The sequence below is a fragment of the Antechinus flavipes genome, chromosome 1, assembly GCF_016432865.1.
Source record: "Antechinus flavipes isolate AdamAnt ecotype Samford, QLD, Australia chromosome 1, AdamAnt_v2, whole genome shotgun sequence".
Taxonomy (NCBI): Eukaryota; Metazoa; Chordata; class Mammalia; order Dasyuromorphia; family Dasyuridae; genus Antechinus; species Antechinus flavipes.
The window spans coordinates 534,136,488-534,155,207 of record NC_067398.1 but is presented as its reverse complement, the minus strand read 5'-3'; the positions used below and the strand labels follow the sequence as shown (position 1 = coordinate 534,155,207).

Genomic DNA, 18,720 nt, shown 5'->3' with positions numbered 1-18,720 from the left:
TAAGAAGCTTTAATCTAATGCAATGCACACACAAAGGAATCATCATTTTAATATACCTGACAAAGAATTATTCAGCCTTTGCTTTGAGACTTTCAAAAGGGAGGAAGCTATCACCTCCTCAGGAAAGCCTTTTTTAAGACAGTTCTAATCATTAAGACATTTTTCCAAGCATCAAGCCTAAACTTGGCAGAGTCTACCCTTTACTTAGTTTTGGTCTGACTTCTGATATTGAACAGATTGTCTAGTCTCTCTTTGTGATAGGACTAATATTAACCAGCATTTATCTCTTCTCCCAACCTGTGATAGAACCAAGTTTCTCCTTCACCTTTCTGTGGTTGAGATTAGCTTTCCCTAAAAGATAAAACTGCTCCTTGAAATTGATGCTTTTCTTAATGCTGAACTCCCAATAGAGGGTAAGACTAGATTCCTCATCCTTCTCTCCTGTGTTAAGGATTAGCTAGTTTCCAGGAAAAAAGAAAGCTAACCCTGATAACTAATTGGGTTTGGTCCCATTGAATCTTTGTCATCCAGGAACATAGAAAGTCCTAGTCAAGTCCAATACACGTGCCTTGAATTTAATAAATTTTTGAAGACCATGTGAATCACCAATTCCTTCACCACCACATCCTTGCCTGGATGACCAGATACAACTTCAATGAGTTCTAAATGTTATTGTCTTTGTTGCATAATTCCTTATGTGTTAAAAAAGTCAATCTCCTTTTGTTGTTAGCTCAATGATTTTGTGAAGTATCCCATTTCAACCCAACATAAAATATAAACTGTACTAAGATTAATATTCTTAGAGCTCTTTTCAGCACTTTTTCACATTAAATCCCTTTTAACATGTGAATACACTTTATCTGTCAACCACTCCTACATTTATCCTGAACTTTAAGTCATCCATCATCCTGGTAACCCTCTTTTGGTACTCTTTCTTATCTATGGAGTTCTTGAATAATAGAATATAGAAATGAAAAAAAAAAAAAAAAAGCTCCAAGTAAGGTAAAGTACAGTGAGACCATCACCTTTTTATTCCTGGAAGATAAACTCTTATTAAAGCAGACTTTACCCAATTCACTGGACCCAATTTATTACCAAAAACTTTGCTAAGATATAAATATACCAAAAGTATTCCCTTTACTTACTAGTTTACTAGTTTGTTTGTTTTTTTTTCTAGGACATGAAGCTGAGAAATGGGAGAGACTCTTAAAGAGTTTGATATAGTGAAGTCTATAGAACTGCACAAAGACAAAGGACGCTTAAAGGAAAAATTTCATTAAATAGAAATTACAGAAAGAAGGTAAATTAATTAGAAGGCAGAGTCCACAACAATGTTTGAAGGAAAAATGGCAACTGTAGCACAGTGAAAGTATTAAGCCTATTTAAAAATGGCAATATTGTAATGTGGTCTTCCCACCAAGATGTCTAGTAGAATGGGAAGCTAACTTTCAAATACCACATATCTTCCCTTAGTAAAACTCTGAAATTGGTAGTAAGCAAAATAATAATCAAGAAATTTAATGAGAATCTACACTGACACCTGTTACAAAAGATCACACAGCAATTTCTGGACAAACAGAAAGTATATTCACTCCCCAGAAAAATGCCTCTCAGTATGATAGAGATGAGATAATGTGTAACTTGCAAGGCTCTGGGTCTAGACCCAAGATTTCCCTGATAAGCAAGGAGGTCAGATCTTCACTTAGGAAAACATTTAAAAATTTGAATAAAAGATGGACTGATGCAGGGAGAAACTTGTGAAGGTAGACCAACATGCAAGCTGTTGCACAGAATGGACATGAGGCGATGATAGTCTCCACAAGAGTATGGCATTATCAAAGGAAAGAAGAGAAAATAACATTGAAAAATGTCACAAAAGTAAATACAATAGGTATTAGCTACAGGGGATATGAAATATAGTGAGGAATCAAGGATGACAACTAGCTTGTGATCTTAGGGGACTGTAAGGACAGTGGCATCCTCAATAGTAATAAGAGAAGTTAGGAAGAAGGGAAAGTTTTAGGGAAAAGATAATGGTTCAATTATGGACATGAATATCCAGTTTGAGATGTCCAAAGGATGCAAGACTGGAGATCATAAGAAAGACTGCTGCTGGATTTGATTTGAGAATTGCTAGCATAAAGAGGATCACTGAATCCATGTGAGCTGATGAGATCAACAATTTAATATAGAAGGAGAAAGATTCTAGTAAAGACCTTGAGGAATACCTAACAGAACAATGAGAAGGAGCAAGGCAACAGATAAGAGTAGAATGAAAAGAATACAATATTACAAAAACCTAGAGAGAAAAAACTATCAAGTGAAGAAGGTAATCAGCTATCTCAAAAGTCAAAGGGAAGTCAAATCAGGGAAAGACTAAGAAAACGCCATTAGATTTGGCAATTAAAAAATAGTTGGTATTCTAGAGAAAGCAGTTTCAGTTAAACGATAAGGCTGGAAACCAGAATGTAGAAAGAAGTGGAGGAACCTATTACACACAACCTTCTTAAGAAATTTAGCTGCAAAGGGGAGGAAAGATATAGGGTAACAACTATTAGAAATTAGTTTATCCCTAGTGATAGTTTTTAGAGAATGGGGAATGCTACAGCATGTGCCTAGGCAGGATAAAAGCACACAGTTAAAAGAACAGACATGTTAGAAGGGACAATATGGCAAATGAGGCAAGATGGATTTGGATCACTTGGGTATACAAGGAGTTGTCTTTGGCAAGGAAAAGGATAACCTTGTGAGATAGGAGAGAAGAGGAAATAATGGCAGAAGTCATGAGTGACATCAGAAGAGGAAAAAATAACAGAAAAATCTTGATGTGTGACCTTTATATTAGAATTTTGACCCAAGGTTTTCAGCTGAGAGGCAGAGAGGGCCATAGGAGATTTGAGGAGGAATGAAAAAATACAATCATTCTCACTTTCCCATTTCAGAACCTTCCTTTAAAATTCAGATCAGACATTATTTAATACCTTCTTTAAACAATTTATTACATTACTAATGTGTCTATATAATATCCTCTCAGAACTTTAGTTCTTTGAAGTCAGCAGCTGTTTAATTTTTATCTCTGCATCCTTAGTACCTAGGAAAATACTTTTCACATTGCAGACAACCAGTATGTTTGCTGAATTACTTAACTGAATAGTTTAAAATCTTACAAATCAATTTCCTGAAAACAGCACAGAGAAGCAGAACACTCACTATTATCCTCATTTTAGAAAGAAGGAACTCTTAAAACAAATGACTAAAATAAAAAACTCAAGCCCTCTATTATGAAATTTCACATAAATAATTTTTCTGGGATTCTGATGGCTGATATTCTCACACAAATCTTAAAATGAATACTGATGATACTTCTATAATATAAACGTTATCATGTTAAGTTTATTGCTTCTAGTAATGGCTATATCACATCCAAGTATTATTTAGGGAAGTAAAGTACAAGCCAAAAATAATCTAGTATGAGTTAAATCAAATCATAAAACTTAAATGACAATTGAAGTATGAGAACAAATAAAAATTAAACAGTTCACTATCAATCTCTCATGACTAAAAGATAACAGGTTACCCAGCCATATGTGCAAAACTTCACTATAGTAATTTGTTTTCTGTAGCAATATATTTCTAAACCCTTTTAGCTTCAAGTCAGATGGGCTACATAATATATAGTTTTTAAACAAAGAAATTTACAGACTATGCAAAAAAGATAGTGGCTGTTGTTCCATTACTTTATAGCATCCAGTTTTAAATGATTTAACTGCTAATGATTAGAGAAATGCAAACTAAGCCAACTCTAAGATACTACTTTACACCTCTCAGATTGGCTAATGTAACAGGAAAAGAAAATTACAAATGTTGGAGAGGATGTGGAAAAATTGGGACACTAATACATTGTTGGTGGAGTTGTGAACTGATCAAACCAATCTAGAAAGCAATCTGAAGCTATGCACAAAGGGCTATCAAACTGCATATACCTTTGGTCCACCAGTGTGTCTGTTAAGTCTGTATTCCAAAGAGATCATAAAAAAATGGAAAAGGACCCACATGTGCAAAAACGTTTATAGGAGGCTTTTTTGTAGTGGCAAGGAACTGGAAACTGAGTGAATATCCATCAATTGAGGAGAAATGGCTGAATAAGTTATGGAATATATATTATTATGGAACATTATTGTTCTATAAAAAATGATCCATAGGATAATTTCAGAAAAGCCTAGAGAGACTTACATGAATTGATACTAAGTAAAGAGAGTAGAACCAAGAGAACATTATACAAAGAAACAAGATTATGTGAAAATAAACTGTAATGAACATGGCTCTTTTCAACAATGAAGTGATTCAGGCCAATTCCAATAGATTTGTGATGGAGAGAGCCATCTGTAGCCAGAGAGAAGATTATAGAAATTGAATGTGGATCACAAGATGGTATTTTTACCTTTTTGTTGGTTATTTGCTTACTTATTTTTTTCTTCTCATTTTTTTCCCTTTTTGATCTGATTTTTCTTGTGCAGCATGTTAAATGTGGAAATATATTTAGAAAAATTGCACGTTTAACCTATATTGGAATTCATACTGTCTAGAAGTGGGAGTTGAGAAAAAATTTGGAACACAAAGTTCTACAACGGTGAATGTTGAAAACTATCTTTGTATACATTTTGAAAAATAAAAAAAATTATTTAACAAATACTCTTTGTTTTTAAGCAAATTATTGTTTAAAAAAACACTAAGCACTATCAAATTAGAGCAATTAGTCAATCTTCTCTTCAATATTGACTATATTTTTCTCTTTACTACACTATTTTTACCTTTTTTCCTTAACTAGTCAGCAAATCAGTAAACACTTTTAAGGGTCTACTACTACATACCAGCTACTGTGTAAAGCATTGAGAAGTAAAGGCAAAAGATAGTCTAAACTCATGAGGAAATCACGCATTTTAGCTAAGCTGGCAATTTAAAATCATCTCTTGATATCACATGTCTAAACTCCTCTTTGTACTCTCCAGATTTATGTCTCAGTTCCCTCATCTTGAAATATTCTTTTACTGTCCACATTTTTGTGGTATTGGTGATTTTCTCTTAGATTTTCTATTTTGAGGAAGCATTCAGATGAGTCATCCTGAATTATTCTTCTGGCTTCTGATTCTCCATACTTTGTCATAATGCACAAATATCTCCCTCTCCTTCTTCACACATCAACTTTTTATTTCCTTTTTTAATGTGTTATGTTACCACTAATATTTAAGCTCCTTAAGAGAAGGAATGGCTTTTCCTTTTATTTGCATGGCCAACAATTAATATAGTATCAGGTACAAAAGAACTGCCTCTTAACTGACTGAGACTTGGTGAGATAGCATACAAGACAAGAAGTTAAGAAGATGGGTAGAAGAAAAGGCCTCTTTCCAAGTTTACCAGAAATCTGTTTTGCTCTACTTGAACCTTGATAATTTTTAAGGTAATTCTGCTTTTATTCTTTTCTTTGGCTGCAATTCTTTTTCAGTGATTGGCAAAAAGATTATTTATTGTTGTTGTTTTTGTTATTTTGTCATAGTTTTTGCAAATGATTTGTATACAAGAAAATGGGGACAGCCACTTCAACATTTTATTTTTTATCCATCTCCAAATTCAGAAGCAACAGTAGTTTATTAAATGGTCTGGCTAGGCAGTCCTCACATTTTCTTTCCTGCTAATTTATTGCTGATTTTTATATTTGCTATAACTAACTAGTGGTCTTGCTAAACACAGAGAACTGACTCAGAAAAAAATTCATACATCATTAATAAGTCATTTTTTCATCTCTTTCCATTGAGAAATTCTACCAAGTATAGGAATATTTTATCTCACGTCCACCAAAGTGTGCAAATATATGTCTTTCTTAGTCCCTTTTCTCTCTCTAAAGTCTATTAGTGATCAACTCACTTTAGTTCAATTACTATCTCTTTAGATGACTTCTAGAACAACACATTTCTCCCCTCAATAAATTTCTCTCCCCGATAACTGGCTTTAACTTATCAATTACCTATTAGATATCTTAAAGTTCATATCACACAGGAATCCTAAATTCAAAATGAATAAAAAAGAACCCATGATCTCTTCCTCCTTAAGCTCATTCTATTCTAAAATTCCGCATTTGTATCAAGGTCAATTCAAAAATTTCAGGTCTTAATCCAGGAAGATGGAGAACAGAAGGCAGGAAGTTAACTGAGCTCTCTCCAATTTCCCTCAGAAACAATATTGAATCAAGCCTCTAAAAGAATTCTGGAGGGAAGGACCCCCCCCCAAAAAAAAAAAAAAAAAAAAAGAAAAGAAAGAAATGATGAAGCGAAACAATTTTTCAATCCAAGATAACTTGGCAGGACTTCAGGAATGATCTCTTAGTTGGATAAAAGGGAAGTATAACTCAGTGCAGGCAGGAGGATCTTAAATCACAGCACAGATTGGTATCAAAGATCCTGCTGTTCTGGCTCAGCAAGCAAGATACAAGACCTGCATTTCCAGTGCAGTAGACTAACTAACAGTCCCAGAACCCAGGATACAATAAGCACAACTATCCCAAGCCATACCAGTGCAACGGACAAAACACCAGGTGCAAAGACTCAAACGAAAAAAATCGATAACCAGGTCTCTGGCTTCAGTGCAAGAAGCTCAGGACAGTGCCCCTATACCTCAGGAGCAGAGTCCAAGTTTAAAGAAAAGCAAAGACCAAAAAAGAGTCCTGAATATAGAAAACTACTATGACGACAGGAAAGACAAAAACACAAACTCAGAAAAGGACAACATTATCAAAATGCCTATATGTAAAGCCTCAAAGAGGAATACGTATTAGCCTCAGGTCCAAAAAGTCGACTTGGAAGAACTAAAAAATAATTTTAATCAAGTAAGAGAAGTAGAAAAAAAATTAAGGGAAGAAATGAGAATTATGCAAGAGAATTACAAACAAAAAGAATTTCCAAGGCAAAAGGACATATATTCGCTGGAGACAGGTGGAAAGAGAAGCTACTGGAGGAAGACATCTGAATGATGTGAAATGAGGAAGATGAAAGAAAAGGAAGCTTTGGGCAAATGGTCTCAATTTTTTTCATTGAAATATAAAGCAACATTCTCAGCTGAGAGGAAACAAGGAAGAGAAGCCATGGGACATCTGAGGAATAAAAAAGTTTAGAAAGATAAATTGATTAGGAAGGTTAAAAAAAGATCATTTTGTCACAGTGGGAGCCCAGTTGAGATTATGTAACTAAAGCTAGTAATGGACCTACTCAGCACCATTTCAGAATTTTCTCTGTGTTTGTTTTATAGCATTAGGTCATCATAACCAGAGAAGTAGAAGGGAAATACATATTGAATATATAACATTGAATTTCCTACTTTTGCTTTAAAATTTCACCATTCCAAAAACTAGCTAGTTCTTAATATGTACCAGAAATCAGGAACAACCATCCCATCCCCTCCAAAAAAGGGCAAAAACAGTCTGTAGTTTCAAGAAGTTTATATTCTAACACAGGGAGACAATATGTCAGTCAACAGTCATTCAATAAGCATTTATTAAATACCTACCTATGTGCTAGGTACTAGGAATATAAAAAAAAAAAGTAAAATGATAGTAACTCCTGTCCTATAGGAGCACACAATCTTATGGAGGAGAAAATAAGCAAAAATATGTACAAACAAGCTATATACATGATAAACAGAAATAATTATAAAAAAGAAGGCATCCAAACTAAAAGATATTGAGAAAGACTTCCATGGAGAAGGTGAGATGATAGAAAAAGGAAGGAAAGAGGGGAAAATGGGAGGGAAGAAAGAAGGAAAAGAGGGAAGCAATATGTAAAAGATAATGGTACAGACTTAAAGATGAAAGCTCAAATAACCAGGAGGTTTCATGGATTTCCAGACAAAGATTTATGTACTTAGTGAGTAGCTTGTGAATGACAGACATATACAGTTATGCAGATAATCAAAAAATTGTCAACAGGATCATCCTTTCTACCATGATAGAATGCCCCCAAGAAACAAATTATTATTAGAGTATATTGAGAACAGCAGTTACCTCCATAGCATGATGAAGAATCTGATAGAAAACTGCTACTATGAAAACTTTTTTTCTCACAATAATGTACAATTCTTCTTGTTTTAACTACAAATACTAATAAACTTCATAAATAAAAATCCTACATTTAAAACATCATCAATATGATGAACTAGAAGAAGATAAGAAAAATAGAATTCTTACGTAAAAAACCATATACTGAAGAAACAGACTTCTACCATGGAAATCAGAGTGATACATCATAAGTCTTAATGTTTGAAGTATGAGATAATCAAGGAAGATGATAGGAAAGCAATATATTGCTAAATTGTACATTTCCTCAGAGAGGTAAAAATTAAGGAAGACTTACATAAGAAAAACATATCAAATTGATTTCCTTTTAAATATTTTCTTGAAACTTCTTATATGAAATATATTTGTATACATCATCTATGATATGTTAGGTACAAAATGTTTACTATTAATGAATCATCACCTTTATTTGAAAGATGGTGGGGGGAAGAGAAACTTGACAACTCATTCAGCTGATTACTTGAAGAAATAATACAACAAACTAAGAGTTTAATAAATGTTTGCTGACTTTAAATGACTTGAGTAATAAGGAGCAACCAGGTTTCTAACTTTTAGTCCCAGGATCATAAATACCATACCAATTTGTACCTTAATATTTGCATACTAGAACTGAATCTAAGAAAAATATCTTAGTTCTTGTTTTTATTAAAACTAATGAATGTATTTTATATGATTTTTTTCCTAATAATTTAGTAAAATTCTGGCATGAATGATACTGTAATTCTGTATCAAAGCATAGGAATAATATAGTTGATACATCTCACTGTAATTTATTCTTTGTGAAAGATATAGAAAACTGCATCTTTAATAGCTACAGTAATTACATCTGTGGTTATTCACCATGACACTCACTAAATCATTTTCTTTATATGTAATTGTTATTTTTTAAGGTTTACTACATGTAGTGAAACATTGTAAAAAGCAGAAAAGTATACAATAGATTCTTGGTTTTGTCTTTTCTAGACTATGGCATTTTAAATTGCCCACTTAGGAGAAAACACATTTGTTTCCCAAGGGTCAGAATTTGTGTCATCACTTAAAATTTTCTAGTAGTAATTGGCAGATACTTTTTAATTTACTAAGACAATTACACTTCATTTTTATAGCACTACACTTAGGAACTAAAAATGAGACTTCAAATTGTAGCCAGTAAGTAAGACAAAAGAGCTTTACTTAAACAGTACCATTTAAACCACCCTCCAAAATCTATAGAGAAATGAAGGGGAAACAATGAGTGGAGGGGGAAGCAAAGCATAGAGGAAGAAGACAAGGGAGGTATCCATGGGTTGGTGGAAGGTTAAATAATAGCAAGGCAAGTTAAGGGACAGAATCAAAGTGAAAGAGTTTAAGCTGGGATAGGAAAGAAGAAATACATATATAAACAATATAACAATGCTCAGGAGTAGAATTTATTAGGAAAAAAAAGTAGGGCTAGTAATCTTTGATTTTAAACAAAGTCAAACTTAAAGATTCAATCAAGAGACAAATCTACATTTGTCAACCATACTAATATTATTTTAGATCCATGTTTATATATATGCTAATGCATGTATATGTCAGAGTTTATCAAAATATGTATGCAGGTTGCTCTATCTGTGGTCATATATAGATATTTGTATATGTGTGTGTTATGAGTTCAAATGTTGGAGTTCTTGTTCTTCTCAAAACACAGGGATTAGAGGCTTAGAGCCCTCCGAATATCTCCAAAACCAAAGGTTCTGTCCTTCAGCCTCTGCCTCTGCTTTCTTCAGCCTCCAACCAACACAGAGATGGAATGTCTCTCTTGTCTCCTTCTGGGGAGCCCAGCCACCAACTACAGTGGTGTGAGATGAAGATGAATCTGGTTGTCCACTGAACTCTCCACTCGTAGCTTTATCCTCTGAAAGCTCTTCTCTGCCACCAGCCAGCCAAGTGGAAAAAATGTATTCTGTCTTAGATCCCTCATCGCTGGCCTTTTATCTGACTCTTCGGAGAGAATGGGATTATGGGTTTTCTCCCATAGTGCTCTCTGGCCCAAAGAGCTTTAAGGGAGGTGTGGACTCCCTTGAAGTTAGAAAGTTTACTTTGTGAATCTGGCATACTTGTAACTCCAATGAGTAAAGGTGTGAACACAAGCCTTGTATTAATTAGTTCTATTTAGTACCTTGTTTCAGGTTCTGGCCAAAATCTTCTTGTAAGATTAGATCAACTCTAATTAGTTAGCAGTTAGTAAGGATTCCAACATGTGTGGATCTGTGAATATGAATGTATGTATGCATGTATCTATCTATCTATCTATATAACTATATCTGTGCTTAACTGTAGCTTGCTTGGGGTAGGAGGAGAGAATGAAGGGGGTAAAAGTAAAGTAAAAAAAAAGTATGCAATACAGAACAAAAGAACCATCTACAAGAAAGCAAAGAAAAACTGGACCCTTGTGATATGTTATTATTCTATTATTATATATTCTTTCTTGAACTGGAAATTTATTGTTATATATTCTGAATCCTCCCTGATGTTCTGCTGGGTACATGACAATGTTCTGTTCTGTTTTGTTCTCTTTTTCTATCTTTCTTATTTCTATTCTGTTTTTCTTTTAATAAATAGAAAATTTTTTTTAATCATATGATTTGATTTTTGCATTTAGACTCCACAGTTCTTTATCTTGATGTGGATGGCATTTTCCATCACAAGTCTATTGGAATTGCCTTGGATCACTGATTTGCCAAGAAGAATTTACTGTTACTATGTATAATGTTTTCCTGGTTCTGCTCACTTCACTCAGCATCAGTTCATGTAAGTCCTTCCAGGTTTTTCTGAAATCTGCTTGTTCATCATTTCTTATAAAATAATAGTACTGAATTATAATCAAATACCACAATTTATTAGCCATTACTCAAGTGATGGGCATACCCAAAATTTCCACTTCTTCGCCACTATAAAAAGAGCCTGTATGGTATATCTAGCAAGAAACAAACATCAACAAAATAAAGGCTCATTAAAAAGACTTCATCAAAATAACAATTTTGTGAGTATTGTCAGGACTCAGTGTATATATAAAACCCAACTTCCTGCACAGATGCTAAGTGTATCTCATTTCTTTCAGCACATAACACCTACTATCATCCCCATTCCCTCATTTATGTTCAATTTTTCTTACTCTATTTCCTTATTGCTTAAAATCTGTCCATGTCTCTCCTCAATCTCAGAAAAATTCTCACTTGATCCTTACATTTCTACTAATTGTCCAGTAAAAATCTTAAACTCAATAAGATACAAAACTGAACTCATTACCTTTCCTCCTAAGTATTTCCCTTTTCAATCCAAAGTTCTCTATTACTGTTGAGATTACCATCATCTTCCCAGTTCATTGGGCTCACAATCTAGATATCATCCAAATACCTCACTATCTCTTACCCTCTCTGCCGCCTAGATCTATAGATTTCACCTTTGCAACATCCCTTGAATAAGTCCCGAGAATTCTCTCCTCTGATTCTGCTACCCTGGCTGATGCCTTCATCACCTCATGCCAGAATTACTATGATAGCCTGCTGACTGGTCTGCCTGTCACAAATCTCTTCCCATTACAATTTATTTTCTATTCATCTGTCAAAATGATTTTCCTAAATCAAGGACATGACCATGTTGCTCTCCTTGCTCAATAAATTCTAGTGGCTTCTATCATCTCCAGGAGCAAATACAAAATTCTCTGTTGAGGTTGAAAGTTCTTCACAACCTATTTTCCCCTTCCCTTCCTTTCTTATAGCTTACACTATCCTCTTCTATCCTCCCTCTTCCAACATCTCTCCAATATCTCTTCTTTGTTGTTAACAACATTTCTTGGTTCTTGGCTTGTCTCTATTTCTGGAATATTCCCCTTTCTCATCTTTACCTTCTTATTTCTTTCAAAGCCCAACTAAAATCTCACATTCTAACGGGAAGCCTTTCCCAATCCCTTTTTAAATTCTAGTTCTTTTCCTCTACTGATTACTTATTCTTAGTATATGTAACTTGTTTGTACCTATTTGTTTACAATCTTTCTCTCCCATTAGATTTCTAGCTCTTCAAAAGCAAGAACTATCTTTTGCCTTTCCTTATATTCCCAATGCTTAGCACAATGTCTGGCACACAGTACTGATTTAATGACTACACCTACTATAAAATGATTGAAGTGATTTTGAATGATATAAATTTTCAATCTTTAATGAAAGATTCAATTATGTCATTCTATTAAGTATATTCTACTTACGGTTGCAATGAAATACATTAATTTTATTAGAATTGTTATATTGACAAATTACCTACAATATCTTATTCCTTCACAGTGTAACAGAAGTAAAATCATAGATTCTTTAAGCAAATGTACTAGAATACACATATCCCAAAGTATAACTGTCTCTTCTTCAGAGTAGTCACCATATTTATTTTGCCCAAGGATGCTGGTTGAGAATCTGTAGTACTCTTTTCTTTGAATATTTTCAACAGTGCCATATCTTTGTCATTTTAAGTTTTAGAGGCCACCAAAAATCAGAATACAATACATAAGGGTTGGGACAGGACAGATTAAGGAGAAGATAAGCCATCTCATTCTCTTCTATAAATTGGCTCAGAAAGAAGAGATTAAAAAAAAACTATTACAGGATTTTTATTTTGAAAAGTAAAAATTAAACTTTTAGAAAGAATTTTTAAAAACTAATTAATTAAACCAAATCCTCTTATAATACCTGTTTTTTCTGAAGTCCTGAGAAAGACCATATCAGATGGAATTCTTTGATTCTAAAAAGAAAATGGAAAAAAGTGAGTTATTTATAATTTATTCATATGTAAATAAACATTTATGTAATTTATGCTTAAAATTATAATATGTATTTTACATTATAGAACTCAAAAGAGATTTTGAGATAACCTCATAAAATAACATGTGACTTCAGAATTACAAAAATTCCCATCGTTACAACCATGTGGGGAGGAAAAGAATTATTCCAAATTCAGAATAGAATAGCCAAAAAAATACAGAGAGGGAAAAAAAAGCCATTTCTCACTGTAATGTGAACATATCAAAATACTAGAAACCCAAACTAATATTTCCTATATATATATTGATATGTTAAATATTTTAAATTTTTAAAATATGCTTACTCTCAATATGAGACATACTACTAAAAAGACATTGATTATGGAATATGAAAAAAACAAAAGCCTTTTGTAGCTCTACATGTAGACATTTTCCTTTAGATCAAAAAAGTTTCTTCTGATAAATGCTAGAATATATCAATGTCAAAAATTGATAATATGACATCTGAAATTTTAACATAAAATTGGAACCTAAGATAAAAAAATATAATTATGATTATTTTAAATACTTTAGTACTATGTGATGTTAAAACATATCAGAACAGTCTAATTGGTAGTCTATTCACATTGCAATATTAACAAGCTAATATTTTCAAAACACTTCTCTGAAACCTTTTTCCATCAATAGTCTTTCTTAAGAAGTTGCACCAAGGTGCCTATTAAAGAAGCATGGTGTGGGGAAAGAGCACTGAATTTTTACTTATAAAGCCTGTATTTGAGCCTGCACTATATATCTTACTACTATGTGACTTTGGTCAAGTCTCACTTCACTAAGTCTCAGTTTCCTCACCTGAGAAATACATTGCATTTAATTATGCATTATGTTTCTCCCTGGGTTAATATGAAAATCAAATAAAGTAATGTATGCATTCTATAAGCAAAAAACATTATATTGAAGGATTATTTGTTGTTCCACAGTTATTAATACTAGTGGTAATAATGTTATCAATATACTTTTATGAGGTACATAAAGTATGCCATTATCATCAAAAAAGTTTTCAACCAAATATTGTGAAAATAGAAACAAACGATGTTAAAGGATTAAAAAAAAAAAGCTAATAGTTAAAGAAGTAATTCTAAAACTAACTAATTGGTTTTTCATTTTCTAATTTTTTTCTTGTTTTAAAAATCAATAGCTCACAAACACTTTAAAAGAAAATTTATTACTGAAGTGTATACTATTTTGGTAAAGATGTTGTGGGAACAAAAACAGTATAATTGACTAGTAAAATTTGTCATTTTTGTAGTTAGATTAAGTAGTGGGTTTTGAACATATTCAGTGTTTTGTTTTGTTTTTTCATTATTAAGAGCCAATACATTTTTCAGCACTGATTTATTTAAAAACATAAATTTCTTATCTTACAAAAATATAAAGTTAAACTAAATTATAATGCAAGAATAGGGAAAATACAATTAATGTTAACAGAAGAAAAATAAAAACAGAATCAACAAACTATGGGGATCTAAAGAAAAGTTGAAAGTTATCTTTTAACAATTGAAAACCTGGGAGGAAAAAAAAAATCAGCTTTGATAGATTGTCTTTGGCAAGCACATGGCTGCACATTTAATGAGTCTGAAAAGCACTAAGACACCTAAACAACTAAATGTTTTATCTTTCTTAAGCGATTCACTAAAACTAAGGCTAGACCAAAATGTTCTACAAGTTTCTCCAATCCTCACTGAAATCTGCCCTCTTCAAGACAAAGAGGAAAGTATCAGAAGTAACATAGAATAAAAGATTGCTATGTAATAGTAGTGACAAATTACAGCTATGAATAACTGCTGATAACACTCTCCTTACAGAGCTAATGGTAAAGTTTGTACCATATTGATATATATGGATGAATTATGTGTATACACAAATACTAACACACACACACACACACACACACGTATATAGAGGTATGCCTTGGTTATCTATTTTCAAGGAATAAGATGCTCCAAATAAGTATCTCCAAATAAGTATAATTTATATACCACACAATTTAAGATTGAGGAAAAGCATGTGATTTTAACTTTTAAATATAACTCTCCTCTATAATAGTTATTGTTTTTAGTCCCATTTTATTAGTAAGGAACTTTTCTCAGTCACATAGCTAATAAGAGGCTAAGGCAAAAATTCAGTTTTTTTCTGACTCCAAAAGGCAGGTGGTGATTGGGATGGTAGCTGAAGAGAGAAAGTAGCACTGTGTGTAAATGCTTGCAAACCAAATGTATAGAGATGATAACTGAATCCATGGGTGTTGATTAAGATCACCAAGTGAAATGGAATAGGTTAGAAAGACGGGGTCCAGAACAAAACACAGACACTCAGTCAATGGGGCCTGACATGGATGAAGAAACTAGACAAAAAAATCAAAAGAAGACAAAGCAGGAAAAAAATGTTTTGAAAGTCATGGGGGGAAAAGTAGAAGGAATAGATAATAAGTGTTAAAAGCTTTAGTATCATCAAGAAGTAAGAGGTCTGAGAAAAGACCAAGAGATTTGGCAACTAAGAAATCACTGGTAACTTTGGGGAAGCCAGTTTCAATTAAATAATGAGGCCAGACGTCAGTGTAGAGATAAAAAATAGAACACTATTATGTGTTCACTACTGAATGAGGAACAGCAAGTAGGCAAAAGTCTAGACTAAGAATGTGGAAACTCTTTAGTGGAACATAACTCAAAAGATAGGAATGGGCTAGTTAAGAAGAACTTCGTATCCTTAAAAAAAAGTTTGTAATTAATCTTGCAGGTAAGGAGGAATACTGGAATCTTTTGAGTAGGGAAAAAGCATAAAATTAAAGATAAATCTAACTAAATTTTATGACCAGTTATTTTAACATTGATATTTTTATAAAAAATAAAAAATAAATGTATTGAAATACATTTATTTTATATTTTATATATATATATTTATAAAATATAAAATACATTTATTTTTTATATTATTTATATATGTATGTATGTATATATATATATATATATAGATATAGATATATATATATATATATAGATATATACACACACACACACACAAAGACAGACAGACACACAATTCAAAGGCTAGTTAATTATGCGAAGGAGAAAAATATTCCTATTCACCTGGACGGCATTTTATACAGATAGTAGGGCTATTAATTAGGAAGAAATAAAGCCAGGCCTGGATAGTTCACTCAAACTAACAAAATGACAGTATCTCTAAGCAGACATGAGCTTTATGAAGTTTCAGACTACTTCATTTCTGTCTCTGAGTCTCTAGCATTTAATATGGTATCTGGTGGTACAATCACTGGGCTTAGAGTCAGGAAGACCTAAATTCAAATCCAGCCTTGGATACATATTACCTGTTTGGCACTGGATATGTGATTTAAACCTGTTTGCCTGTTTCCTTATTTGTAAAATGAGCTGGAGAAGGAAATGGCAAAACAGTCCAAATATTTTTGCCAAGAAAACCCCAAACGGGTTCAGTTGATCAGGCCTGAAACAACCGAACAACAACAACAGAATTCAATTGCTGAAGCAGCATCAATTCCATTTCCTATAGCATCTAGCATAATGATGGGAATTTAGAATGGAATTCTTAAGATTTGAATTGAAATCTCTAAGGTCAAAATAGCAGATTTCTTTGCCCCCAGATCTATTCATCAAACCGCATGTTATTTTTAAGTCTCTATTAATATAAGAAAAGATACTATCTTACGTTGTTTAATTCTTTCGATAAATCAATGTTATTTTGTCAAAAATCCTAAAGTTCTACAGGCGGCTTTTTGAATCAAAATTCTTACATGAATCTTCAATTTGAAAATGTGCAAAATGCAAATAAAAAAATGAAACACTATTTGGAGTACAATGATCTTTTTTTCAGTGAAATGATATGGGATGCTTTTATTAGAAAGAAATAAAGAAAATGGAAAAGTGGTTTCATTACTAATATTAATTCTTAAAATATCAAATATAAACTTAAAAACAATGCAAAAGATTACATTTAATTTAATTCCACAAATTTTTTTAAGCAGAGTATTGTGATAGGGAGTAAGAGAGCCAAAAAGTTTAGATAATACAGAACCAGTAACATAATGGAGCTTACTCCCCAAATTCTAATGAAAAATAACATTTAATAAATGTGTTTGAAGATGAGCATTTTCCAATATAGTGATGCTCTCCATCATTATAAACCACATTCTGTCTATACCTTATAATCTTAAAAGATTTAACTTAGAAGAGAAAGGTAAAGTTACTTGCTTGAATCACAAAAAAAGTATCAGAGGCTGAATTTTAACCCAGGTCTCCCCTGAACAAAAAAGTCCTATATTCTTTCTACTAGGTAAAATTGTTGTTGTTTTTAGTGTGTTTGTTGTTGTTGTTGTTGTTGTTGTTGTTGTTGTTGTTGTTTTTAACAAATCACAGTTGTTAAAAGTGGAACTCCTTCTAAGAATCTTAATTACTGTCAAGGGCACTGCCATTCTCCTAGCCTCCCAATATAGGAGTCATTTTTGACTCCTCACTTATCTCTCACCTTCTATATCCAATCCACTACCAAGACGTGTCAATTTCACCTTAACCACACTTTTTTTGAAAATCGTATTCTCTTCTCTGATATTGCCACCACTCTGGTGTAAGAACTCATCAAGTCATGATGACCAATTACTATTTGAATTATTACAATATCCCCCAGTTGATGTTCCTGCAACCTCTCTCCATTCTAGTTTGTCCTCCATTCAATCAGACTGATTTTCCTAAGGTATAGATCTGACCACATCACCTTCTCTCCTCACTAAATCTACTGTCTCCCCTTCACTTCCAGGAGAAAACAAAATCTTCTGTTTGGCATGCAACTCTTTGGCCCCAACTTTTCCAGTCTTTTTACACTCTATACTCTCCTCATTACATCTTCCCCCAACTCCATCCCAAACATCCTTTTTGATCCAGTGATCCTCCTTGGTAATCAGAAACAAGACATTATATGTCTCAGCTCCAAGCATTTTCTTTGGCTATCCATCATGCCTAAAATGCTTTCCTCCTTTCTGATCTGTGGCTATTTTCAAATTCTAACTTCAAATTGCAGTCTTTCTCAGTTTCGCTTAATTCTTGTGCTTTCCTTCTCTTAATAATTTCCTATTTGTACATAACTTGTTAATACATAATAATAATTATTAACATTTATATAGCATTTACTATGTGACAGTCACTGAGCTAAGCACTTTACAATTCTTATTTCATTTAATCCTCACAACAATCCCATAAGGTAGATTTACTATCCCCATTTTGCAGATAAGGAAACTATGGCAGAGGTTAAGTGACTTGCCCAGGTGTGGGAGTTCAGATTTTAACTGAGATTTTCTTGACTTTGGGCCCTGTGCTCTATCCATTGTACAGCCCCTAATATCTGCTTGTGGTCTCACCTTTTTGATTCTGAGCACCTCAATAGCAGGAACTGTGATATGCCTCTTTATAGATGATTAAAATATACTTAATGACTTATTGAATAAAATATGAACAAAAGACAGATGAAAAAAGGGTGACTTAAAATGATTTGGTCAAAGAACAAATCATGGAAACTAATAACTGTATTAGAGACAATAACAACCAATAATATAATATTCAAAACTTTGTGGGATACAATTAGTTGTCCTTTGAGAAAAGAGTTTTTTGTACTTTATCAGCTCAGCTGCTGTAATAAAATAGGATAAGCTTTTAATAACCTTTTGCCTTTCTGATATGTGATCTGAGATCAACAAAATATACATAGGATCATAAACTACAAGGGACCTTGAAAGTTGTCT

General features: G+C 32.8%; 1 protein-coding gene across 2 annotated transcripts in view; it reads right to left on the bottom strand.

The window, feature by feature from the left end:
* The window catches only part of ATP9B (ATPase phospholipid transporting 9B (putative)), a 431,234-nt gene that overhangs the window by 282,154 nt on the left and 130,360 nt on the right, over positions 1-18,720 (bottom strand). For both annotated transcript variants that reach the window (XM_051970555.1, XM_051970554.1), the window contains exon 7: positions 12,826-12,877. In XM_051970555.1, the coding sequence (XP_051826515.1) occupies positions 12,826-12,877 (52 nt within the window). The remainder of the gene's footprint in view (positions 1-12,825; positions 12,878-18,720) is intronic.